The sequence below is a fragment of the Melopsittacus undulatus genome, chromosome 3 (genome assembly GCF_012275295.1).
Source record: "Melopsittacus undulatus isolate bMelUnd1 chromosome 3, bMelUnd1.mat.Z, whole genome shotgun sequence".
Classification (NCBI taxonomy): Eukaryota; Metazoa; Chordata; class Aves; order Psittaciformes; family Psittaculidae; genus Melopsittacus; species Melopsittacus undulatus.
This window is the reverse complement of record NC_047529.1, coordinates 1,161,930-1,187,857: the sequence shown is the minus strand read 5'-3', so window position 1 is coordinate 1,187,857 and position 25,928 is coordinate 1,161,930. Positions and strand designations below refer to the sequence as shown.

General features: G+C 57.8%; 1 protein-coding gene across 3 annotated transcripts; it reads left to right on the top strand.

The window, feature by feature from the left end:
* The first annotated feature begins 2,107 nt into the window (after positions 1 to 2,107).
* On the top strand, positions 2,108 to 24,705 carry MERTK (MER proto-oncogene, tyrosine kinase). Of its 3 annotated transcripts, none has more exons than XM_034061260.1 (19): positions 2,108 to 2,188; positions 5,730 to 6,081; positions 6,331 to 6,431; positions 6,578 to 6,751; positions 8,623 to 8,709; positions 9,777 to 9,892; positions 12,798 to 12,981; positions 13,129 to 13,280; positions 17,211 to 17,361; positions 17,679 to 17,832; positions 19,301 to 19,386; positions 19,580 to 19,675; positions 19,931 to 20,011; positions 20,268 to 20,360; positions 20,456 to 20,574; positions 21,040 to 21,149; positions 21,322 to 21,481; positions 22,530 to 22,666; positions 24,180 to 24,705. In XM_034061260.1, the coding sequence occupies exons 1-19, from the start codon at positions 2,119 to 2,121 to the stop codon at positions 24,631 to 24,633; spliced, it is 2,877 nt and encodes a 958-aa protein (XP_033917151.1). In that variant the 5' UTR covers positions 2,108 to 2,118; the 3' UTR covers positions 24,634 to 24,705. The 3 variants fall into 3 exon arrangements, with proteins under 3 accessions (XP_033917151.1, XP_033917152.1, XP_033917150.1); XM_034061261.1 differs by having other exon boundaries at positions 17,208 to 17,361; positions 17,712 to 17,832; XM_034061259.1 differs by having other exon boundaries at positions 17,208 to 17,361.
* The last annotated feature ends 1,223 nt before the right edge of the window (positions 24,706 to 25,928 follow it).

Genomic DNA, 25,928 nt, shown 5'->3' with positions numbered 1-25,928 from the left:
GCCAGGGATGGGGTGTTGTGTTCCCTTTGCTGGGTCTCCTCAAGCACCCCCAGTAAACAGGAACAGCCCCAGCTCTGTTCCCACCGTGTGCTGGTGCTTACCTGGCACTAATCACATTTACATCTCCTTCCCCACCCTGAAGACTGTAACAGGCTGCTGGAAGCAAACAGGTATCCATGTGTCATAGCTGCAAAGAGCCTTGCAGGGAGCAGAAGGGCTGCAGCACAGAAATACACTGAGTAGCAGCAAGTCAGGGTGAAGGCTCCCCAGGTTCCAGTCCCTTTCCATTCATGGCTCATGGCATCCACATGGAATGGTCTCAAACCTCTATAGGCATGGTCAGTGCTCGGGTCAGTTTCTGAATACCCCTAAACACCCGTTTCCTATTTCCACACCATTGGGAAATGAATTCTGTTTCACTCCTTACACTGGTGTTGCTTTCACACACACTCATTGGTTTCACTTGGGTCTTCCTCCTTTTCTCAGGGTGGCTTGGCTATGTCCATGTCCCATCTTGTCATAGAATCACAGAATAGTCAGGGTTGGAAAGGACCTTAAGCTCATCCAGTTCCAACCCCCTGCCATGGGCAGGGACACCTCACACTAAACCATGGCACCCAAGGCTCTGTCCAACCTGGCCTTGAACACTGCCAGGGATGGAGCATTCACAACCTCCCTGGGCAACCCATTCCAGTGCCTCAGCACCCTCACAGGAAAGAATTTCTTCCTTATATCCAATCTAAACCTCCCATTTCAGTCTGAACCCATCACCCCTTGTCCTGTCACTACAGTCCCTAATGAACAGTCCCTCCCCAGGATCCCTGTAGCCCCTTCAGACACTGGAAGCTGCTCTGAGGTCTCCATGCAGCTTCTCTTCTCCAGGCTGAACAGCCCCAATGTTCTCAGCCTGGCTCCATACAGGAGGTGCTGCAGCCCCTGAGCATCCTTGTGGCCTCCTCTGGACTTGTTCCAACAGTTCCATGTCCTTCTGATGCTGAGGACACCAGAACTGCACACAATGCTCCAGGTGAGGTCTGACCAGAGCAGAGGGGCAGGATCACCTCCTTTGACCTGCTGGTCACGCTCCTGTTGATGCAGCCCAGGATACAGTTGCTTTCTGGGCTGTGAGCACACACTGAAGCTGCTCATGTTCAGTTTCTCATTGACCAACACCTCCAAGTCCTTCTCCTTGGGCTGCTCTGGATCTCTTCTCTGGCCTATTTCTTTTTTGTCCTGCTGTTCTGGCCCAGACAAACCAGAAAGAACCAAAGAATCACAGAATCCACCAGGCTGGAAAAGCCCTTTAAGCTCCCCCAGTCCAACCATTCCCAGCCCTGCCAAGGCCACCCCTAACCCATGGCACTGAGGCCTCGTCTCCACAGGCTGTGAACCCTTGCAGGGCCGGTGCCTGCAGCCCTGCCCTGGGCAGCCTGTTCCAATGCCTGAGCACCCTGTGGGGCAGGAATTGTTCCTCAGCTCCATCTAAACCTGCCCTGGTGCAGCCTGAGGCCGGTTCCTCTTGTCCCATCCCTTGTTCCTTGGGAGCAGAGCCCAGCCCCTCCTGGCTCCATCCTCCTGCAGGCACTTGGAGGGAGCCATCAGGTCCCCCCTGAGCCTTCTCTTCTCCATCTGAACCCCCCAGCTCCCTCAGCCCTTCCCCATCTCTTGTGCTCCAGGCCCTGCTCCAGCTCCATTCCCTTCTCTGGCCCCATCCAGCCCCTCAAGGTCTCTCTTGCAGTGAGGCCCCAGAGCTGAGCACAGGATTCAGGTGCAGCCTCCCCAGTGCCCAGCACAGGGGCACAATCCCTGCCCTGGCCCTGCTGCCGCACTGGTGCTGATCCAGGCCAGGATGCTGGGGCTGCCTGGGCACGAGCTGCTCACGCTCAGCTCCATCCCTCAGCACCCCCAGCTCCATGGGCAGCTTCCAGCCACTCTTCCCTATGCCTGTATCATTGCAGGGGCTGTTGTGCCCCATGTGCAGGATCCAGCCCCGAGCACGGCTCAGTCTGATGCAGCCGGTCCCATCCTGCCCCGGTTCCCGGTGTCCCCTCCCGCGGGGCGGACCGGGGCGGACCGGGGCGGAGCGGAGCCGAGCGGAGCGGATCGCGGCTGCGGGCGATGGGCGCCGGGCGCTGGGCGCTGCTCTGGGCGCTGCTGACGGCCCCGAGCCCGGTCCGGAGCGGGGCCGGTGAGTGCGGGACCGGGGGAGGATGTCCTGGGCTGGGGGTGCCCTGGGTTGGGGGTGCTGGGGCTGTGGGGCTGGGGGTGCCGGGGCTATGGGGCTGGGGGTGCCGGGGCTGTCGGACCGGGGCACCGGGAGAGCTCCGGGCTGGAGCCGGCAGCGGTGGGGCTGTTCCCAGGGCCCCATCCTGTGCCTGCTGGGACAGCTGCTCCGCACCAGCGGCTCCGGCCCCAGCTCCGCACCAGCGGCTCCGGCTGTGCCCCGGTACCGGGGAGCACCGCGGGTTGTGGCGCAGGGATGCGCTGAGCGCTGCCCGATCCACGTGCTTCGTACAGGGTAAAACAAACAAGAAGGGGTAAAGGGGTAAAGGGGGGTTTGGGTTTGAAGTGCGCTGTCATTAGGGGTGACTGGTGTCTGGGAGCTGGGGACCTGTAGCCCACACTGAGGGGTGCTGGGGGGGTGTTGGAGTCGGTGTGTGTTTAACAGGGTTTAACAGGGAAGGACCTGCTTAAACCTGGGTTTAACAGGAAGGCAGGACCTGCTTGAGTGAGTCCGAAGGAGGCCATGGAGCTGCTGCGAGGGCTGGAGCAGCTCTGCTCTGGAGCCAGGCTGAGAGAGCTGGGCTGGGGCAGCCTGGACAAGAGAAGGGGAAACCTGAGAGCAGCTCCAGTGCCTAAAGGGGCTGCAGGAAAGCTGGAGAGGGGCTTGGGACAAGGGATGTAGGGACAGGCCAAGGGGAATGGCTTGAACCTGCCAGAACAGGGGAGACTGAGCTGAGCTCTGAGGCAGAAGCTGTTCCCTGTGAGGGTGCTGAGGCGCTGGCACAGGGTGCCCAGAGAAGCTGTGGCTGCCCCATCCCTGGCAGTGCTCAAGGCCAGGTTGGACACAGGGGCTTGGAGCAGCTGCTCCAGTGGAAGGGGTCCCTGCCCGTGGCAGGGGTTGGAGCTGGAGGAGCTTTAAGGTCCCTTCAACCCAAACCAGGCTGGGGTTCTGTGAACATGAACATTTGCTTCAGGCAGTGATGGGACCTCACTGTGCATTTACTGGACAGGTTTACACAAAGGTGTTGGAACCCCTGGAGTCTCTTTGGAGGTCAGCCCTGGGGGAACCCACTTCTCCCAGCTCCAGGCAATGGGCAGGCAGGTGCAGGCAGGGGCTCCTCATTCCTCCTGCCCGCTCCCTGCGGACACACTCAATGGGAACCTGTTGCCAGCAGGTGAATTACTTCCAGTAATGGCAAACCCAGGTCTGGGGATGGAGGAGCTGCTTGGCAGACCTGGGTGTTCTCTGACACCTTCCTTACTGCCACTGCAGGACTTGTTGTTCCAGTCCTGGTACGTGCAGCTCCCTGCTCTGTGTTGTTCATCCCTATGGATGTATCTCACCTCTAACAGGCACACTGCTGGTTGGAACCCCCTTTTCCAGGCTGCTGCCAATGGAGACAGGCACATGGGAGCAGCCAGGATGTACAGGGAGCTCTGGCATTGCCAGTGCTTTGGTTTCCCTGTGGTTCCAGGTGTTCGGAGGGAGCAGCACTGGGCTTGCAAGTGGGTTTGTTCCCATTCCAGCTCTTGCCTCGGGCCAAGCTGTGGTAGGTGAGGGGAGCTGCTCCTGTGTGGCTTCAGCTCTGTGCTCCAGCATGGGCTTTGGGAGCCAGCCTAAGTAATGGCTCTGGACACAGGCAAAGGATGTCCTGTGATATGGGGCAAATCCCTGTGACAATGCCATGGAGACAGCACATCCCAAGCAGCTGGGGATGGAAGGGGTACCCAAATCAGCGTTGGTTGTGAAGAATTCCCGTCACCACATGAGTCACAGAGGAAAGTATTTCATTCCCAGCTAGCAAACACCCCCTTCCCACTCCATCAGGGGGAAGAGGAGGCTGAGGTTCTCTTTGCCTTTAAGCTTGAAGCTATGTTGGGAAGCTGGGATCATCCTGGAGCGGGCAGAGTGTGTGCCAAGGGCAGGGACAGCCAGCACACATCCGTGTCCTCCCATCCAGGGCTCCATGCAGGGGGAACTGCTCCATCCGAAGCCTCCAAAGGAGCACGGACACAACAGTTTGAGCTCAGGTTGTGCGGGGCAGGAGTGTGAATGGTGAAGGAAGGGGAGGGGATTTGGGGTCGCTCACTTGTTTGCCTATGGCCATGCTTTGTGGGGCTGTTTGGGAGCCGGTATCCCAACAGCAGCTTGGGTTTGCAGCCGTCACATGCCTGTTGTTTGTGTTGGGATGGGAAGCTTAGGAAGCAGGTTGGAAAGGCTTAGGATCCGAGAGGGAAACCCATTGTGTTGGAGCCAGGGGGAGCCTTGAGCCTCCCTCCCAGCACTGCTCTGAAGCCCGTCCCGCATTCCTGGCTGGAAGCAGCGCTTCGGGAGGGTTAAAAATAGGCAGCAATTGAGCAAAGGAACACATCCAGCCTCAAAACGAGCTCGTGTTTGTTGGCTCTGGGCAGCGCACGCAGGCTCCTGCCCCATTACTCACAATAGTAGTGACGTAGCTTTAGAAACTCGGTGTTTGATGTTGGAGCGAGACCTGCCTCAAAACAGACTGTGCTGAGCCCGGCTTAAAGAGGAAGGTTGTGCTTTGTGCACTGGAATAACTGGGGTGGGTTTGGAAGAGGCACTGAACTGAGCTGCAGTTCCTGCCTGGCACCAAGCCTGTGCTTGCCCAGGGCAGCAAGGGAGGTTTCCCACTCTGTGTGCCCGGGAGAGCTTTGGGAAGCTCCCAAATCCCATAGGAAAAACTACTCGTGATACAGTCACTGGGTCTCTTCAAACGGACACAGCTTTGCTGGGGGGAATTGGTTTATATGGGGGGAATTGTTCTATATCTGGCTGCTCTTGGGTTTGTTTGTGGGAGAGAGGGAGAAAACACTGTTATCAGGCTGGGTACACTCCATCATGTGTAAGTAGGGCATGAAGCCTTCAAGGCTGGTAAATAGCATTCCATTGGGAAAGATGTTTGGGAAGAGACCCCTGGAGAGCAGCACTGAAGAGCACCAGCCCCTGCACACTGTCTGAGGCTTTCCTTAACCATTTCCCACTGTTTGCCCTAGGAAAGCAGCTCCTTGGAGGCACTGAGCCTGTGGTGCCTATGAGAGCATCTCCATGCTCACCCTGTGCTGGGGAGGCAGCAGCACCAGCAGCAAAGAGCCTCAGATCAGCAATCCCTGCTCTGCTCCAGCTGAACGTGCTTGGGATGAGGCCCCACAAGGGGTTTCACTGGAGCCAAGTCCCGAATTCCTCCTGCAGGGATCCTGCTGTATTCCAGTGTGATGCAGCTCCTGCCTCTCCCTGGCCACAAGGGCTCAGCACTTCCTGGTCTCTGGGCTGCTCCTGTTTGGGTTAAAAAGGGGGTTTTTGGAGGTGCTGCTTGGACACAGCCTTGGGACAGCTCCTGCTCTGTGTTCCCCCCTGGACCTCTTAAAGGACACAGGGATTGGGAACTTCTGGAGCATCCCATTGCCTGGAAGTGCTGTGGCTCTGCAGGATGCTGGAGGGGTCACTCACTACCTGGTGCTAACAAACCCAAGCTCTCCTCTTGCAGATGATGCTGACCAAAGCACAGGTCTGAAGCCACTGCTGTCAGCAGAGCTCCATCACCCCAAGCAAAGCCTGACCACCGCTGCCCACTGGAGCCCGGAGCAGCTCCATCAGCCTTCAGCCAGCTCCGTGGCACACATCAGGTTTAACCCCACAGTGAAGCACATAGTGATCAACGAGCACAAGGACATCACCTTTAACTGCTCCATCAGAGTTCCTCACCTGCTGCTCCGGCCGGATGCTCCAAGCATCTCCCTATGGAAGGATGGGAGGGAGCTGCAGGCACTGGACCGCATTGCCACCAGCCACTTTGAGATCTCTGATGAGGAGGAGGTGGCCATGACCTCCACCTTCAGGTAACCAGTGCCATCCTTCCTGTGCAGATGGGGAGCAGGGATGCTGGGAGCACTGGGTGAGACAACGAGCAGGGGCTTAGGGCTGAGGTTAGGCTCTCCCTAGCCCTCAAAGCCTGGTTTTGCAAGCCCAGCTCCTGCTTGGTGTGTGCTGTGGGGTGGTTGTCACTGCTTGACCCCCTTATGGTTGTCGGGTTGCTGTGTGTGGGACCAGGCTCTCACCAGAGCCCTGCTCTCTGCTCTCTCCGGCAGCATCAATGCCGCTCAGCGCTCGGATAACGGCTCCTACGTCTGCAAGCTCAACATCTCTGGCATGGAGGTGGTGTCGGATCCCATCTTGGTGCAGCTGGAAGGTGAGCTCCAGCATCACACCCTGGCTTAGCAACAGGACCATCACCTGGGAGCTGTGCTCCAGGAACAGGAATCCTGGTTGGGAAGGGGTTGTTGCTGGAGCATTGTTGCCAGACTCTCAATGTGTTCCTTCCCTCTGCCTGTACAGGGCTGCCCCACTTCATTCGTCAGCCTGAGAAGCTGAACGTCACCAGGAACAGCCCCTTCAACCTGACGTGCCAGGCTGTGGGGCCACCGGAGCCTGTGGAGATCTACTGGTTTCGCAACAACATCCGAGTCAATGAGAAGCCCCATATCTCCCCATCAGTCCTCGTGGTGCCAGGTGAGCTGTGGCCAGCTGGGACACCTGTGTGGCTACAGGGAAGGACAGAGTGGGACCTTGTGCATCCCACAGCCCATCCCCTTGGCCTCACACTCCGGTTGGCAGGGGCTGTGTTCCCATGGGCTGTCCCCTTGCAGCCTGCTCCAGTTTGGTGCTGGGGTTTGGCTGGAAGGCTCAGCATGGATAACTTGGCATGAAGTGTGGCTGCCACGTTGTGTACAGTGGGACACGGGCTCCAGCTCTGCAAAAGAGCTACCACAGAAGGACCAGTTTGCAGCAGTGAGTCCCAGTCTGGCTGCTCTGTCCTCAGTGCTGGGAGCACAGCTCTGCCCAGTACTGCCTGTGCTGCTTGTCCAGTGCACTGGGACCACTGTGTAGGATGAGCTGGGGGCAGGAACACCCATCTGACCCCCTTTGGTGGCTACCAGGTGGCTACAGGTGGCTATCAGGTGGCTACCAGGTGGCTACACTCACACTGCTCCTTCCTAAGAGAAAAGCAGGTTTTCCTTCAGCCTCTGACCATTGCAATATAGACACTGCTGCTCTTATGAGCTGCTTTACTGGTGCTCCCCTCTTAATGCCTCTGGAAGACATTGGGCTGCCCCTGCAGTGTGTCCATGCAGCCTGGTGGAGCACGGGGAGGAAAGTCCTTCCTGTGGCAAACCCCTATCCCGGATTCACTGCAGAGGTTTCTGGATGCACTCATGAGGAGGCCGTTGGCTCATTGGCAACCAGACTGCAACGGGTTCATCCTGCCTGCCAGAGACAGGCTTTACAAGGCAGTGAAAGCCGGAAGGAGTGACTCATTCCTCTTGGATGCTCCTGCATCCGCTGGCACAGCCTAAGCTGGGTTGTTTGCAGAGTGCCCTCCTGCCCAGGAGCTCTGTCAGTGAGAGCCACTGCTGTGAGCAAACACCATCGCTGTGCCCAATGGATAACTGCACCCCCAGTGTGCCCAAGGGGGAGCCCTGCACCTCTAACAAACTGCTGTGCATGAGACAGCAATGCTGAGCACTGCTGCTGCCCAGGGTAACCTGCCATAGCCATGCCACCCCCCAGGGGAAACAGGCAGCTCTGCCCCATTGGGTGTTGTCAGTGCCCCCCAAAGCACCATTATCAGCTGGATTTGAGCAATCTTGGAAGAGCACAGAGTCATCTGATGCAGGATGTGCTGTTGGGACCTTCTGCTTTCTGCCTTTCCCTTTTTGCACACACAGAGCAAGTGCTTACTCAGGAGTTGTGCAATGGGGCCACAGGAGCATCCAGTCCCACCACGATGGGACTGCAGTGGGGATGGTGCTGAGCTGGTCCTGGGTCACCCCCAGGCACTGCACAAGTGCCACAGGGGGAAGAGATCAGTGGGACATGAAAGATCCTTTGTGTTGCTGGGTAAAGATACAGCAGCAGTGCAGGGGAGGAAGCTGCAGGGGACAGTGATGAATTGGGGTGAGCAGCACCCATGTGCTGGGTGCACCCCCAGAGTGTGAGTAGGGCATGGGGGGGATCCTGCCCCTCTGCTGTGCTCTGGGGAGCCCTGAGAGCAGCTCCAGTGCCTGAAGGGGCTGCAGGAAAGCTGGAGAGGGGCTTGGGACAAGGGATGTAGGGACAGGCCAAGGGGAATGGCTTGAACCTGCCAGAACAGGGGAGACTGAGCTGAGCTCTGAGGCAGAAGCTGTTCCCTGTGAGGGTGCTGAGGCGCTGGCACAGGGTGCCCAGAGAAGCTGTGGCTGCCCCATCCCTGGCAGTGCTCAAGGCCAGGTTGGACACAGGGGCTTGGAGCAGCTGCTCCAGTGGAACCCAAACCATTCCATGGTTCTATGGTTGTTACTTTAGTCAGGGTCAGTAAACAGGTCCATGTGTTCCCTCTGCAGGTCTCACTGAAGCAACACTGTTCAGCTGTGAGGCTCACAACCGGAAAGGACTGACCGCATCCAGCCCAGGGCTGGTCAATGTCAAAGGTAAGAGACGTGATGCTTGCTTACCAGAGCCCATGTGTCCAAGCAGGAGCTGCTCTGCTCTCCCCACTCCCAAGCACCCATTCTACACAAGCTCATGGAGATGCTTGTATGACTCCCATACTTATTTCCTCCCCCACTCTAAACCTCTATTTAACATCAAGTGGGATGCACATAATAGCATGGTCACCCAGTGTGGTTCCCTCATCCCAGTATCACTGCTGTGGGAGGAAGCATCAAAGAGCACGTTTGAAAGCAGAGCTGTCAGCACCAGAGCTGGTTTTGGAAGGGCTGTATCACTCTTTTCCTTCCTTCACAACCAGGGCGTGCTCACAGTTTTCCATAGGAAATGATGGAAATTCCTGACATTCCTGATGGAGGCCACTCCAGGGATGTGAGGAAGGTGTTCCCCAAAATATGTCATTGCTTCTAAGCAACCCAGAGTGCTGGTTCAGCTCATAAAGATCGAACATAGGCGAAAGAGTCAGAGTTCTCTGCTTCCCTGCCCAGTGGTGTTAAGCATCTGCAGCACACTGTTGGAGGGAGCTGCTGTGGCTGTAGTGAGGGCTTGGAGCTCACACACAGTTGGTCTGAGCTCCAGGAGGTGCCAGGGGGAAGCCAGATGTGCCATGGTTGTGCCCTAACCTGCAGCTGGCTGCTCTTGGCTCTTCTTGGCTGAGGGAACAGGGGGTTCAGATGGAGAAGAGAAGGCTCAGGGGGGACCTGATGGCTCCCTCCAAGTGCCTGCAGGAGGATGGAGCCAGGAGGGGCTGGGCTCTGCTCCCAAGGAACAAGGGATGGGACAAGAGGAACCGGCCTCAAGCTGCACCAGGGCAGGTTTAGATGGAGCTGAGGAACAATTCCTGCCCCACAGGGTGCTCAGGCATTGGAACAGGCTGCCCAGGGCAGGGCTGCAGGCACCGGCCCTGCAAGGGTTCACAGCCCGTGGAGACGAGGCCTCAGTGCCATGGGTTAGGGGTGGCCTTGGCAGGGCTGGGAATGGTTGGACTGGGGGAGCTTGAAGGGCTTTTCCAGCCTGGCTGATTCCATGATTCCATGATTCCCTACAGGAATACCATCCGCACCCGTCCGCGTGGATATCCTCAACAGAACAGGCCATGGTATCGTGATATCCTGGGTGCCAGGCTTTGATGCCTTCTCTCCCTTCAACAGCTGCAGAGTCAAGGTGAGCATCCAGAACCCTCCTTTACCCTGCATCCCCCTTACACACACACCTTGTGGTAGGTGTAAATCAGTGCTTGGCATGAACCACACAGATCTGACCAGCTTTTGGTTCAGACAGACTGAGCTGGGCTTTGCCAGGTGCTTTGGAGGGGAAGCTGCCACTGCTCCATGTGGTCCAGGAGGATGGGGATTGATGCCATGATGTTGGGGAGTGCAAGTAGTGCCCAGGCATTGGGACCTGGGCAGCTGGAGCAACACTGGGATGGACAGGAGGGTTGGAAGGAGCTGCTGGGCACCAGCTTGATGGTGTCTGCTCACAGGGGGTAGCTTTGCCCTGCCTGCTGTGAGGGAGGTGGCTGGTGGAAGGGGTCTCATAAAGAGACTGATGCAGGGAGCATGAAGTGGGTTTATGTCCCAGGAGCAGGGTGGTTCAGTGGGGTGAAACAGAAGGTGATGGGAACAGGCGAGCTGCCTGCTTGGAAGAGCCCATCCTGGCTCCTACCTGTGAACTGTGCAGGAGTGAGCCATGAGAGTCTGTCCCCCTGGGCAAGACAGACAGGTTGTCATGGCTCTTCATGGAGAGATGCCCAGAACCACACCAAGTAGCTCTGGAGGAGTCTTTGTAAGCCTTGAATTGCTGCAGGCACCTGCTTTTACCTCCTGCTCAAACCATTCCCAAGCCAGCAACCTTCTAGCTGGGCTCTGGAGATGGAGTCTCTCTTGGCTCTCCACTGCTTGCAAGCACTGGGATGAGCTGAGCCTGTCCTATGGACAAGTCAGGGATGCCACCTGCCCTGCAAGCAGTTCCCACCTGCTCTGTTGGACATTGCTGGTGTCACAGTCCAAGCCCACTGCTTCCTCCCATGGGGATGTGTGTTCTATACTGACCAATGCACACTCCAGCTGAGACAGTGGCTGGAGAGAGGCTGTGTTTGAAGACAGGTAAAAGTGAAAGGAGTTACAGAGAGGAAAGGTACCAGAGCTAATATTAGCCCCACGTCCGCTGCTGCCTTCCAGCTGGAGCTTGGGAAGCGGGTGGAGAGCCAAGGAATTTCCTATGACTTAACATTCACGGTCTGCGTTAGGAAATGGCCTTTCCAAATGGAAAACAGGACAGGAGTTCTGGCAAAAACACAGCTGTGACTAAGCCTTTTTGCTGCTGTGCCCTTTGATAATCCCCTCGCTTGGGCAGCATGGCCCATAGCCCAGTGACTCGTTCCTGGGCTTGAAAGGTGGTGCCACACGTGCACTTCATGGAAGGGTTTGGGGTGAAGGGACCTTAAAGCTCCTCCAGCTCCAACCCCTGCCACGGGCAGGGACCCCTTCCACTGGAGCAGCTGCTCCAAGCCCCTGTGTCCAACCTGGCCTTGAGCACTGCCAGGGATGGGGCAGCCACAGCTTCTCTGGGCACCCTGTGCCAGCGCCTCAGCACCCTCACAGGGAACAGCTTCTGCCTTAGCTCCAACCTGAACTTCCCCTGTTTCACTCTGAACCCATCACCCCTTGTCCTATCACTACAGTCCCTAATGAACAGTCCCTCCCCAGCATCCCTGTAGCCCCTTCAGACACTGGAAGCTGCTCTGAGGTCTCCACGCAGCTTCTCTTCTCCAGCCTGAACAGCCCCAATGTTCTCAGCCTGGCTCCATACAGGAGGTGCTGCAGCCCCTGAGCATCCTCGTGGCCTCCTCTGGACTTGTTCCAACAGCTCCATGTCCTCATGTTGAGGACACCAGAACTGCACACAATGCTCCAGGTGAGGTCTGACCAGAGCAGAGCAGAGGGGCAGGATCACCTCCTTCGCCCTGCTGATCATGCTGCTTTTAGTGCAGCCCCGCACATGATGGGGTTCAGGGCTCAAGTGCCCCCTGAAGCCAGCTCATGTTCATTTCTCATCAACCAACACCCCAGGTCCTTCTCCTTAGGGCTGCTCTGGTGAAGTTTGCATAAAGCCTGAGTTTAAAACCACACAGATTTGATGTTTTCAGCTTCAGAAGAGCAGTTGAGGGGTGAGGAAAGCTGAGCTGGGCTCAAGGATAAGAACAGCCAGTCCTGAGGTGCTTTCAGGAGCAGCCTGCACATTGATCTGCTCATTCAGAGCATTGAGTGATGGCTGAAGACTCTCAGCCTTAGGAGCCTGAAGGCCATTCTCTGTCCTTCTGGCTGGCAAAGACTGCTGCTGTTGATGCTGAGAGCATCCTGGAGGGGGATACTCATGTTGCTTAAGCAGAACAGCTCTCCTGCCACCCCAAAACCATGCATTGAGGCTCTGACCAGGACTGTACAACCTTCTGCTCGTGGCTCATGCTGAAACACATCCTGGGGGTTGCCTTCCCAGTTAACCATCTCATGCTGGTGTCTTCATCCTTGCTCTTCCCCCTTCTCATGGAATGAGGGGCTTTCTGAGGGCTGCAAGGGCTGTGTGGGCAGCTCTGAGAGCAGTTTCCCTTTGTGTGAGGAGCATGACTTGGTGTGAGTACATTGACTTCACCCATGCTGGAGTCTGCGAGGTCAGTGATGAGCCCTGCACCATCTGATGTGATAAGGGCCATGGTCTGATGCTGTGTGGCACAAATAGGGTCTTCTGGTGTCTGTTTGGGACTCTCCATGGTGATTATCTGCTCCATGCCACAGGAAACAGCCAAACCTCCCTCTTCCCTTCGCAGTGATGGGACTTCACATCTCTGCCATGTCCCTGCTGTGGCTCTTTCTGCACCATGTGTGTTGGAGCCCTCACTTAGGCCCTGTAAATGGGCCATCAGCTACAGATACAAGGCAGCATCCAGGAGCAAGGCCCTGCTGGTGTCTGGAGGGGAAGCAGGATCCTGTTTACAGCTGTGGGATTCCTGCCCTCACCCTGCAGGTTGTTGCTGACTAACCCCTGTTTGTGTCCTGCTTTTCCAATCAAGGTGGAGGAAGCTGTTCCACGCAGCAATGCCTCACTCATGCTGCTCACCACCTCCGTGCCTCCCCATGTGTGTCACATCCAGCAGCTGGAGCCCATGGCAGACTACAACATCAGTGTTTCCTGCAGGAATGAGGTCGGTTGGTCGGCGTTCAGCCCATGGATAACCGGCAGCACCACCGAGGGAGGTAGGAAATGAGTAGTGGAGGTTGAGGAGGGGTTGCAAGGAGGATGGTTGAGGCTGTAGGAGAACCCTGTGCTTTATGGTTGAGCTACAGCTCCCTTTCCATCCACCACCATCCACCAGCTCCCTTGCTTCCCTTTGGTTCCTGCAGCTCCAACCACCCCACCACTGAACGTCACCGTGTCATTCAATGCATCCAGCTCCTCCCTGGAGATCCGGTGGGTGAAGCCATCCCTGCAGAGGATCCATGGGGAGCTGCAGGGCTATCACATCTGGTACCGGTGGCAGAGCTCCAAGGGGCTGGTAAGTCACCCTGGAAAGGGGAATTAAGCCCAGCAAGCATCAAGCTGGGATGTCCAGTTTGGTCCTGGTGCTTCCATGTGTTCTTGTCTGCTTTGTTGTGCTTCCATCTGGGCTTCTTGAATCCAAGTGGCTTCTCTCCTGCATGTTTCTGTCCCCCTGGTAATGCCCTAAGTGACTGACATTGTGAACAAGCAGCTCTGCATGAAGGAGACAAGAGGTTTATTCTCTAACCTAGAAGTGAGATGCTCTTCCTGGTGTTGTCAATCTGAGGTACAGCTCTTGGAGTGGTGTTTGAGGTTTGCCAGCATCTCTTGGCACTTTCAGCAATGGAGGCAATTACAAGGTGTTTGGGAGAGTTTGTTCCCTGGGGTTGGGGTTGTTCCTTGTTCTGGTGGGATTAATAGAACCATGGAATGGTTTGGGTTGAAGGGACCTTAAAGCTCCTCCAGCTCCAACCCCTTCCACTGGAGCAGCTGCTCCAAGCCCCTGTGTCCAACCTGGCCTTGAGCACTGCCAGGGATGGGGCAGCCACAGCTTCTCTGGGCACCCTGTGCCTCTCCACAGTTACTATTCCATGCATTAACTCATCTGCAAACCCATAGCACAGAGTTTCAAAGCTCAAGGAACATTTTGGGTCTGGGGAGCTCTCTGGGAGATGGTGAATCCCTTTGGCACATCCTTGCTTGCTTTACCTGGGATTTGGGATGTATCCTTTAGGAATTTGCTAGGTCAAGGTTGGCTTGAGCTCTTGGGCAGTCCTGGCTTATCCACTGGGCAAAAGTAGCTGAGATGAGCACAGAGCTGTGCCAGTGCTTGGGAGCCTGTGGATCACTGCAGATGTATCCAGCTGTAGCCCTGGTGCTGGTGTTCCTTTGTCCCATGCTGAGAGCACAGCGATGGCCTGAACTGGGGGTGGAACAGATGACTCAGCCCTGGGTTTTGTAGGATGCTGCATTTTCTGTTCTCCTTTTCGGCCTCTGAAAAGAGCACATATACATCCAGAGTGGATGCAGGCAGGGAGCAGGGCTGGGTCTTGTGACCAGCATGGATAAAAACTGCTGACATATTTGTCTTCTCTGGAGCATAAAAAGGGACTTGCCCTTTGAGCCCTGGGAGAGTGACTGTGTTGTTGTTGTTGTTGTTGGGATTTATACACTGCCCCAGTCATGGAATCACAGAGTCATGGACTGGTTTGGGTTGGGAGGGACCTTAAAGCTCCTCCAGCTCCAACCCCTGCCATGGGCAGGGACCCCTTCCACTGGAGCAGCTGCTCCAAGCCCCTGTGTCCAACCTGGCCTTGAGCACTGCCAGGGATGGGGCATTCACCAGTTGGATGCTTATGGGCTGGAGTTCCTGCTCAAGGAATGTTCCCATCAAGGTTGGCATTCAGAGGCTCCAGACCCCTCTGCTGGGGTGACTGCAGGTGGGAGGCAGCATTGGTCAGGATGGACAGAGCTTTGGGTGCCATGGTTTAGTGTGAGGTGTCCCTGCCCATGGCAGGGGGGTTGGAACTGGATGAGCTTAAGGTCCTTTCCAACCCAAACCATTCTGTGCAGGCAGAAGGAAGCTGCTGTGGCTGTTCCTGCCTGGCTTTGGCAGCTCCAGGGCTTGTAGGCAGCTGAGCCATGGGTCCGAGCTATGGGACTGTGAGAGCTGGAGCCTATGCACAGCCCCATGTGCTCCCACCCATAGGCTCTGCTGTGCCGATGGACAGCAGCACAGCTTTGCTGTCGGGAGCTCTGATCCTTCAGGAACACAGTCTCTGACTTGAGGTCTGGATGGGTTAAACACGGCCCCAGAGAGCAGGTTTAAGAGCCCAGCACCATAGGGACAGGGGTTGTGCATCTCTGTGTCAGCAGGGCCATCTGCAGGCATCCCCGGTGCACACCAGCTCCAGAACTGTTCCAAAAGCTTCCAAGTTGGGTTGTTTTCCCCTGAAACCAACACTTCCTGCTGGAGCCAAGGCTGAGGAGCTGGGACGTGAAGGAATTCCTCACCCACACAAGGCTCATAGCAAACATGGGGTCTGGCAGTGTGTCCTGCAGGAAGGGCTCTCTGCTCTCCACAGTGTGTGACAGCAGCTGGGCTCTGTCCTCAGATGACACAACAGAGCTGTCTGGGATGGGAATGGATCCTGCTCCAGCTTCAGGCTGCTGGGAGGGAAGGGAGCTCATGGAATCAACCAGGCTGGAAAATCCCTTCAAGCTCCCCCAGTCCAACCATTCCCAGCCCTGCCAAGGCCACCCCTAACCCATGGCACTGAGGCCTCGTCTCCACGGGCTGTGAACCCTTGCAGGGCCGGTGCCTGCAGCCCTGCCCTGGGCAGCCTGTTCCAATGCCTGAGCACCCTGTGGGGCAGGAATTGTTCCTCAGCTCCATCTAAACCTGCCCTGGTGCAGCTTGAGGCCGGTTCCTCTTGTCCCATCCCTTGTTCCTTGGGAGCAGAGCCCAGCCCCTCCTGGCTCCATCCTCCTGCAGGCACTTGGAGGGAGCCATCAGGTCCCCCCTGAGCCTTCTCTTCTCCATCTGAACCCCCCAGCTCCCTCAGCCCTTCCCCATCTCTCTTGTGCTCCAGGTCCTGCTCCAGCTCCATTCCCTTCTCTGGCCCCATCCATCCCCTCAAGGTCTCTCTTGCAGTGAGGGCCCCAGAACTGAGCACAGGATTTGAGGTTTCCACTTAAGGATGCTGTGAACATGAAGCAGAAGAGCAGGAGTGAGAGGGGAGGCTGCAGCAGGTACCAGCTCAGCTCCCTGCCCCATGGTGCACACACATGCCTGGAGCATCACATCCATCTCTGTGGCTTTTGTCTGACCAGGAGCAGGTTTACGCCTCTGAGCATCTCTGATCCCCTCCTCCTTGCCCACTGATCCCCCTTGGCTGCTCCTTGTGCTCAGCCTGGGTAAGGAGCTGTGCTGTGCTGGCCACAGCAGCTGACAGATGGTTTGGACACTGCTGTGCAGCTGTTTGCAGCTGGAGGCCTGTGCAGAGCAGCAGCATCAGTGCTTTGTTGGTTGAAGAGGGCCAGGAAACAGCAGGGAGCTTGCAGGGAAGCCTCACTTGTGTTTTAGCAAGGCAAAGGGTCTGTGCCATGGGGCAGGCTGCATCCTGCCTGGTACCGGCAAGGAAGAGCACCCGTATCACTGGGGATGCTGTTAGCTTGACACTAAACATGGTCAGGAAATACCTGCCCTAAGGTGAACTTGCTGTGGTCGAGCTCTTGGTCAGTGGAACCAGGGATGCTGGAGCTGAAGGCATAGAGAGAATGGTTGCTTTGTGTTGGATGGGACCTGCAAGATCATCCAGTTCCAACCCCTGCCATGGGCAGGGACACCTCACACTAAACCATGGCACCCAAGGCTTCATCCAACCTGGTCCTGAACACTGCCAGGGATGGAGCATTCACAACCTCCCTGGGCAACCCATTCCAGTGCCTCAGCACCCTCACACTAAAGAATTTCTTCCTTATATCCAACCTGAACTTCCCCTGTTTCAGTCTGAACCCATCACCCCTTGTCCTGTCACTACAGTCCCTAATGAACAGTCCCTCCCCAGCATCCCTGTAGCCCCTTCAGACACTGGAAGCTGCTCTGAGGTCTCCATGCAGCTTCTCTTCCCCAAGCTCTCTGTTACCAGCAGTGCTTGAAGTGCTTTCCCCTTCCTTGTAAGGCCACTTTCCTGCCTCCTTTGTGGTCCTGCTGCTGCTGCCAAGCCAAGAGCAGCAGTGGCACAAGGGACGGGAAGTGCTGCTCAGCCCCTTTCAGATCCTATCCGGCTCAGGCAGAGCTATTCTTGTCCAGGAATAGCTTGTGGTGCATTTCCTCTGGGCTCATGGCACTGAAGCAGCTGGATGGGGAGTACATCCCATTCATCTCCATGTCTCCTTCCCTCTGCCTCTCCCATCTCAGGCTCTTCCCTTCTCTCTGCAGCAGAACGGCTCCATTGAAGCCCAGCCCAACAGCAGCAGGATGGTCCTGCCCGTGGTGGCCACCAACACCACCTGCTCCGTGCGGGTGGCTGCTGTCACCAGAGGAGGAGTGGGACCCTTCAGCAGCCCCGTGGAGGTCTTCATCCCTGGCAGCGGTGAGGAGACCCCATCCCGGTCTGTGTGTGTGGGAGCAGGGAATGGTGATGGGGAATGATGCAGGATGTGCTTCCTTGCCTGGCCAAGGCAGTTGGTCTCCATCCTCCTTCAGATGCTTCCCATGTCACCCAGCAAGGACCTGGCACCTTCAGGATGCTCTGGGAGCCAGGAGAGACTTGCTCTCCACATCCAGCCTTGGTCCCTGTGCCCTCCTCTCCCATGTAACCTGTTGGGCTCTACTGTCACCCCTGGGAAACCCTCCCCAGTCCCTGTGTGCTGCAGCTGACCCAGCTCCATCAATGGGATGTTTCCTTAGGATTAATAACCACAGCCCCCTCTTCGACTCCAGCCTCCGGGAATGCCGACTCCTTCATCATAGCCCTGGGCTTTATCTGCGGGACAGTCGCTGTTGGGATCATCCTCTGCCTGTCCGTGGTCATCCAGAAGAGATGTGTGGAGACAAAATACGGGTAAGCCAAAGGGAAGGCAGCTTCAGGAGCTGGGCAGGATGGAGACACAGGGCACAAGGAGGCTCAGGGACAAGGGGCCTGTCTCTGGTGCTGATGCTGTTGGCACTGGGGTTGGTAAGCAGCTGTTGTGCTGGCAGCGTGGGTTGTAAGGGCCATCACTTGGGTGTCTGCTGCCAAAGTGGAACTGTGATAGGGTTAACTCCTTTGGAAGAGCATCACTTCAGTAAGGGGCTGGAATCCCACCTGTGCGCATCTCCCATGGCATCACCCATCCCATGGCATCACCCATCCCATGGCATCCCCCATCCCATGGCATCACCCATCCCATGGCATCCCCCATCCCATGGCATCCCCCATCCCATGGCATCACCCCATCCCATGGCATCACCCATCCCATGGCATCACCCCATCCCATGGCATCCCCCATCCCATGGCATCCCCCATCCCATGGCATCACCTATCCCATGGCATCACCCATCCCATGGCATCCCCCATCCCAGTTTGGAAACCGGTAGTATCTAACAATCCCCTTCCTACTTGGTGTAGCATTTGTTGCTCTTATGATGCTGCCTCTGTGGGAGCTCTTCAGCTTCCACTGTGGTTTCATCCCTGGAGCTGGGTGTCTGCTCAGCCCCACACCACAGCATCTCCCAGCAGCGTCCCCATCACCACTCTTATGGGGCCATGGTGTGAAGCTCCCCATAGGTTTTGCCATCGGATGGGTTGCAGATGCTAACAGAGGGCACTGACAGGCTGGAGCTGTGCACTGAGCAAGAGGTCACTTTAGGAGGCTGCAGATGTGGGCACCTGTTCCTACTGGTACAGGCTGCTCTCTGAGGAGGAAATGAGTGTCCCATTTCCTCCCCAAACCCCCCAAGTGACTCACTCCTCCATAGATCAGCCTTGTTTATCAAGTGCCTGTTTTCCTGGGGCACTGTGAGCAATGGCACTGGTCCAGGAAGAGGGAAATGAAAGAGATGGGAACAGCTCAGGCCTCAGAGGTGCTGGTTGGTGAGAGGCTGCAGCTCCAGTGCCTAAAGGGGCTGCAGGAAAGCTGGAGAGGGGCTTGGGACAAGGGATGTAGGGACAGGCCAAGGGGAATGGCTTGAACCTGCCAGAACAGGGGAGACTGAGCTGAGCTCTGAGGCAGAAGCTGTTCCCTGGGAGGGTGCTGAGGCGCTGGCACAGGGTGCCCAGAGAAGCTGTGGCTGCCCCATCCCTGGCAGTGCTCAAGGCCAGGTTGGACACAGGGGCTTGGAGCAGCTGCTCCAGTGGAAGGGGTCCCTGCCCGTGGCAGGGGTTGGAGCTGGAGGAGCTTTAAGGTCCCTTCCAACCCAAACCATTCCATGAGTGTACAGATACACACCTCCAGTGACACCAGTACCCCCCCAGTGCTGTGGTTGCCCACACCTACCGCAGAGCTGCAGCTGCACACATGGCCCATTGGGATCCATTTCTGCCCCACCAGGAATGCCTTCAGCAGGAATGACTCCATGCTGGTGGTGAGCTACACAGCCAAGAAGTCCTACTGCCGCCGGGCCATCGAGCTGACATGTGAGTGTGTCCCCTGCCCCTCTGCAGGCACAGCCCAGCACCAGCAGCTGGAGCTGAACTGGGCTCCCATCCCCTCTGTGGGCACAGCCCAGCACCAGCAGCTGGAGCTGAACTGGGCTCCCCTGCCCCTCTGTGGGCACAGCCCAGCACCAGCAGCTGGAGCTGAGCTGGGCTCCCATCCCCTGTCCCACAGTGGGCAGCCTGGGTGTCAGCAGTGAGCTCCAGCACAAGCTGCAGGATGTGGTCCTGGACAGAAGCACCCTCAGCCTGGGGAAGGTGCTGGGAGAGGGTGAGTGCTGGGGCTGGATATATGGGGCAGGGGCTGCCATAGGGACCTGCATGGGCTGCAGGCCTGGGGGATGTGGGGAGAGGGTGGCTCAAGATGGGTTCACATCCTTCTGTCGCTGATGGGACACAAGTGTCCCATGCACCCTTTGGGGATGAGGTCTCCATCGTGGAGCATTTCAGCTCTTTGGGACACAGTGGTGTCCTGAAACTGTGCTCTGAGCCCTGGTTAAAGTGCTGTCTTCCTTCCCATGTGCAGGGGAGTTCGGGTCAGTGATGGAGGGGCGTCTGAGCCAGCCTGAGGGCACCCCACTGAAGGTGGCTGTGAAGACCATGAAGTGTAAGTCACCACCTTGGCCTTGCAGGATGTGATGCTGTCTGCCCCAGTGGGTGCTGGTGTTCTGATGCCCATCTCAGGTGCTCTCTGCATCCTGGCACTGTTCTGTGGGGATGGTGACCTCTGCCATGGGACAGCCGAGGATGAGACATCCCTGTGGTCCCTTCCACTGACCCATGGAGCAGGGAGATGGCAGCAATGATTTCAGGTGTTAAACCTCTTGGGGTGTTAAACCTCCTTCTTCTTCTCTGCTTCCCAGTGGATAACTTCTCCCAAAGGGAGATAGAAGAGTTCCTCAGTGAAGCAGCGTGCATGAAGGACTTCGACCATCCCAATGTCATCAAGCTCCTGGGTATGGCCCTTCCATCTGGGATCTGGGATGAAGAGCTGGACCGGGATGTGCGGTGCCTTTCCCATGGACCCACACAACCTGTCTGTGTATTACAGGTGTGTGCATCGAGCTGAGCTCCCAGCAGGTGCCCAGGCCCATGGTGATCCTGCCCTTCATGAAGTATGGTGACCTGCACAGCTTCCTGCTGCGCTCCAGGCTGGAGATGGCTCCCCAGGTAAGGAGCACAGGGAGCAGAGGGCCCTGTGTCTGTGGGGGGCAAAGTGGGACCAATCTGCCTTGGAAGAGGACTTGGCTGTAGCCCTGCTTCCTGCTGTGTCAGGTGGAAGGGATGGGATCCAGCTCCACAGAATCCCATGGGATTCTCCCCTTCTCCAGGCTGAGCAAGGCAGCTCCTTGTACACCATCTCCTGCATTGATGGGCTTGCTCCAATGTGTCCTTCCCCTGCTGATGGGGCACAGCATCCACATGTGGTCTCACCAGTGCAGATGTGGTCTCACCAGTGCAGATGTGGTCTCACCAGTGCCAGATGTGGTCTCACCAGTGCAGATGTGGTCTCACCAGTGCCAGATGTGGTCTCACCAGTGCAGATGTGGTCTCACCAGTGCAGATGCAGGGGAAGCACCGTTTCCCTTGAGCTGCTGACTGTGTTCTTGCTAATGCAGCATCTTCCCTTCCCAGTTTGTGCCCCTGCAGACACTGGTGAAGTTCATGGTGGACATTGCCCTGGGCATGGAGTACCTGAGCAGTCGGCACTTTCTGCACAGGGATTTGGCAGCTCGGAACTGCATGTGAGTGTGTTCCCCTCTGCTATGGGCTGGGTAGGTGAACACCAGCGGGAGCCCTGTGGGTGCACAGGCAGGAGAGCATCCCTTAGGCTTGAGAGATGTGGGAAAGGAGCTCAGGCTTTGGGACCTGGCACATCCAACTTGCCTCTCCTGTCATCCCTGTTTGCACTCACAGGCTGCGGGATGACATGACAGTGTGTGTGGCAGACTTTGGCTTGTCCAAGAAGATCTACAGTGGTGACTACTACCGCCAGGGCCGGATAGCCAAGATGCCAGTGAAGTGGATCGCCATCGAGTCCCTGGCTGACCGTGTCTACACCACCAAGAGTGATGTGGTAGGGCCATGGGGATGGGCAGCAGATGGGGCTGAGCCCTGCCTGGGGGTGTCCACACACCCTGCACCTTATAGAGACACAGCAGCAACCAGGCTGGAAAATCCCTTCAAGCTCCCCCAGTCCAACCATTCCCAGCCCTGCCAAGGCCACCCCTAACCCATGGCACTGAGGCCTCGTCTCCACGGGCTGTGAACCCTTGCAGGGCCGGTGCCTGCAGCCCTGCCCTGGGCAGCCTGTTCCAATGCCTGAGCACCCTGTGGGGCAGCAATTGTTCCTCAGCTCCATCTAAACCTGCCCTGGTGCAGCTTGAGGCCGGTTCCTCTTGTCCCATCCCTTGTTCCTTGGGAGCAGAGCCCAGCCCCTCCTGGCTCCATCCTCCTGCAGGCACTTGGAGGGAGACATCAGGTCCCCCCTGAGCCTTCTCTTCTCCATCTGAACCCCCAGGTCCCTCAGCCCTTCCCCATCTCTTGTGCTCCAGTCCCTGCACCAGCTCCATTCCCTTCTCTGGCCCCATCCAGCCCCTCAAGGTCTCTCTTGCAGTGAGGCCCCAGAACTGAGCACAGGATTCAGGTGCAGCCTCCCCAGTGCCCAGCACAGGGGCACAATCCCTGCCCTGGCCCTGCTGCCGCACTGGTGCTGATCCAGGCCAGGATGCTGGGGCTGCCTGGGCACGAGCTGCTCACGCTCAGCTCCATCACTCAGCACCCCCAGCTCCATGGGCAGCTTCCAGCCACTCTTCCCCACGCCTGGATCACTGCAGGGGCTGTTGTGCCCCATGTGCAGGACACTTACTGTTGTTGCTGTAGGTTGTAGGCACAAAGCCGAGGGGTAGGAAGCTGTTGGTAGCAGCACACACTGACCTTTCCCTGCCTCCTGGAACAGGTTCCTGAGTGGGTGCCATTGCCTGTCCGTGCCCATGCTGGGGAGGGCAGGGCTGGAGTGACAACCCCCAGCATTGTGCTCCGGCCCCAGCACTGACCTTTCCCCATGAAAGGATCCATTCATTCCTGCTGGAAGTGTCCTCACTGTTCTCCCTCTGTCCCTGCAGTGGGCATTCGGTGTCACCATGTGGGAGATAGCGACGCGGGGCAAGACACCCTACCCAGGGGTACAGAACCATGAGATCTATGAGTACCTTGTGCGTGGGCAGCGCCTCAAGAAGCCCGAGGACTGCTTGGATGAGCTGTGAGTCTGGGACCCCCTCTGCCTGTAGCACACCCCTGCGGGTGACACGAGCATCATTGGTCCTCAGCGGAGGTGGTTGCTGTGGGTACCATTGGTGGCTCTTGGATGTTGATGTCCTTGTCTTAGGCACACAACAACTGTGCTGTGGGTTTGTGGCATTGAGTGGGGGTAAGAGCTCACAAACTGCATCACAGAGCAAAGAGAACCATGTCAGCATCCCCATGCTGCAAACCTGAAGTGCAGTAAGATGGGTTTGCACTGGGGAGGGAGTCACATTCCACCTCACCCCCTCCATTCATCCCAAAGCCCTCAGAATAACTGGTACTGAAGCCTGGATTTAAAAGCAAATGGGAAGGATTTGTCCTTTTCTTCCTTGTGGGGTGCACAGCAGGATGCTCACAAGAGCACACAGAGGTGAGCTCCTGGAGGACAGGTGACTGTAATGGTGTGGGTCACCTTGGAACCCTAAAGTATCACAGCAACAAAGCCTTCAAACCCCTTAATATTTGCATGAAACCCCCGATTTATGATGTCCCAAAGGCAGATCCCAGAGCAGAGCAGGAAAAAGCATCTTAACTCCAGGCAATCGGTGCACAGAAACCCCAACAAACACGGGGCAGAAAGGGATGTGTTTGCCATGGGAGCATCACTGCACTGGTGCTGCGGGATGGGAGCACCACAGGCTCTTGAGAGCATCTTGGCTCTCCCCTGACCCACACATGCACCTCTAGTTAGTGATGCCCATCAGTGCCTGAAGGCTCTGAACCAGGAAAGGGGAAAGTGTGGCAGGGTCCCAACAGGCATCCGGAGCAGCTCACTAAGGGGTTTGTCCCAAGTGTTGTCCATCAGTGCCTTACAGCTGGAAATGTCTCATCCCCCCCCTGGCTGTGAGCTGTAAATACACATGGGTCAGCTGGGGAAGGTGTGGGGAGTTGCACAACGGTCCTAAAAGGCCTCTCTCCAATGGCTGTCCCTAAAGGAAGCCACGGAGGAACCTTGTGCCAGCACTGGGAGCTCCCAGTGTGCCCCAGCATCCAGCTTGGGATGGGGCAGCCACAGCTGCTCTGGGCACCCTGTGCCAGCGCCTCAGCACCCTCCCAGGGAACAGCTTCTGCCTCAGAGCTCAGCTCAGTCTCCCCTGTTCTGGCAGGTTCAAGCCATTCCCCTTGGCCTGTCCCTACATCCCTTGTCCCAAGCCCCTCTCCAGCTTTCCTGCAGCCCCTTTAGGCACTGGAGCTGCTCTCAGCTCTCCCCAGAGCACAGCAGAGGGGCAGGATCCCCTCCCTGAGCTGCTGCTCATGCTCTGGGGGTGCACCCAGCACATGGGGGGTTCTGGGCTCAAGCACTCACTGAAGCTGGGTCATGGGGAGCTTCCATCACCCAACACCCCAAGTCCTTTAATGCAGAGCAGCTCAGCGCTTGCCCCATTCAGATTGAAGCCAGGAATGAGCCCCATACATCCCCTATACCTGCAGCATCCCCTGGATAACCTCCCTCCTCTCCCCATTCCCAGCTATGCCCTCATGTCTGCATGCTGGAGAGCCGACCCCGCTGCCCGCCCCACATTCCTGCAGCTGAAGCTCCACCTGGAGAAGCTGCTGGAAAACCTTCCAGCCCCACGGAGCTCTGGGGACGTCCTGTACATCAACACCCACCTGCCCGAGGACAGCCCCGATTCCACACAGGACTCGGGCTTCCCACAAGCGGACTCTGACCTGGAGCCTGGGGATGCATCGGAGCCCAGCTCCCCCAGCATGGAGCCGGCACTGGTGGCTGTGGATGTGCACCAGCAGCACCAGGAGCCATGGGGGAGCAGGTACGTGCTGGAGGAGCCACTCGCTGGCCCCGGGGAGGAGGCCTATGTCCCATTGCTGCCCGGGGGGACGGGCTCTGCATGGGCACAGGGCAGCACCCTGCCTGCCGGCAGCAGCCAGGGCTGTGGGGAGGACTCGGAGGTGATGCTCTGATGGGAGCGGGTGAGGATGGGATGCAGGGAGAGGGCACAGGGTGTGTGTGAATAAACAGGAGTCTGTTTTATAGAGCATCTCCTGCATGGTTTTCATGGAGGAGTCGGGGATGGGGGATTGCAATTGGAATCATAGAACCATGGAATGGGTTGGGTTGAACGGACCTTAAAGCTCATCCATCCCATGGGCAGGGACCCCTTCCACTGGAGCAGCTGCTCCAAGCCCCTGTGTCCAACCTGGCCTTGAGCACTGCCAGGGATGGGGCAGACACAGCTTCTCTGGGCACCCTGTGCCAGCGCCTCAGCACCCTCCCAGGGAACAGCTTCTGCCTCAGAGCTCAGCTCAGTCTCCCCTGTTCCAGTCTGAACCCATCACCCTTGTCCTGTCCCTACAGTCCCTGATAAGGAGATGAGGGCAGTAAATGCTGTAGCTCTTTGTCTGCAGTGGGAGGCTCTGGTACCCGAGCTCCCCAAGGCTCACAGCGAAGGGGCAGCCCCCGAACCCTCCGCAGTGGGGCTGGAGGGTGCTGGGGTCAGGAGCACCCGGTGGGCACAGACGAGCTGCCCTGTCCCACCGTGCTGCGGTGGAAACCATGGTGCTCTTGCAGCGATGGGAAAGAGGAGGCTGTGAGGGGGGCATGGAGCCATCGGTGTGACCCGGTCCTGCCCCATTGCCCCTGCCTCACTGCCCTGCCCCACTGCCCTTGCCCCTCGCTGGGGCCGTTCAGCCCTTCCCATCTGCAGCATCCGGCCCCGCTCCGTGCCCAGCAGATGGAGCCGGGACCCTGCGCTCGGCCCCGTGCGGCGGCCGCTGCCTCTGCCGCGGGGAGCCGGGATGGGAACGGGTGTAGGGGATGGAAATGGGGGTGCAGGGGCTGGAATGGGGGCGTCGGGTTGGAGGTGGGGGGTGCAGGGGATTGGGATGCCTGGGGAAGGGGTGCAGGGGTGGAGAAGGGGGTGCAGTGACTGGGAATGGGGCTGTTGTCGAGTTGGATTTAGGGATGCGGGAGCTGGGATTGGGGCTGCAGGGCTCGGATGCTGGGCAGGGAACGGGTGCAGGGGCTGGGCCGGGCAAGGGGGTACCTGTGGGGGGGGATCCGGGCTGCAGGTGGGGGTCAGGGGCTGGAGGGGGGGTCCGGGCCCGTCCGGAGCTGCCGGTGCCCCCCAGAACCGGCCCCGTGGGGCGCGATGGGGGGTGTGGGGTGCGCGGTGGGGCCGTGCGGGTGTCCGGATGCACGGGGGTGCCCCGGGGGTCCCGCAGCGTCCCCCGGGCAGGGCCGGACCGGAGGCGCCTCC

What these genes read in the sequence shown, in the direction of transcription:
- MERTK (XM_034061259.1), top strand. Translation starts at nt 2,119, where the DNA reads ATGGGCGCCGGGCGCTGGGCGCTGCTCTGGGCGCTGCTGACGGCCCCG. An exon ending in ATCAGTCCTCGTGGTGCCAG is followed by an intron (nt 6,752 to 8,622) that starts GTGAGCTGTGGC and finishes TTCCCTCTGCAG; the next exon opens with GTCTCACTGAAGCAACACTG. An exon ending in GAGGACTGCTTGGATGAGCT is followed by an intron (nt 22,667 to 24,179) that starts GTGAGTCTGGGA and finishes CCCCATTCCCAG; the next exon opens with CTATGCCCTCATGTCTGCAT.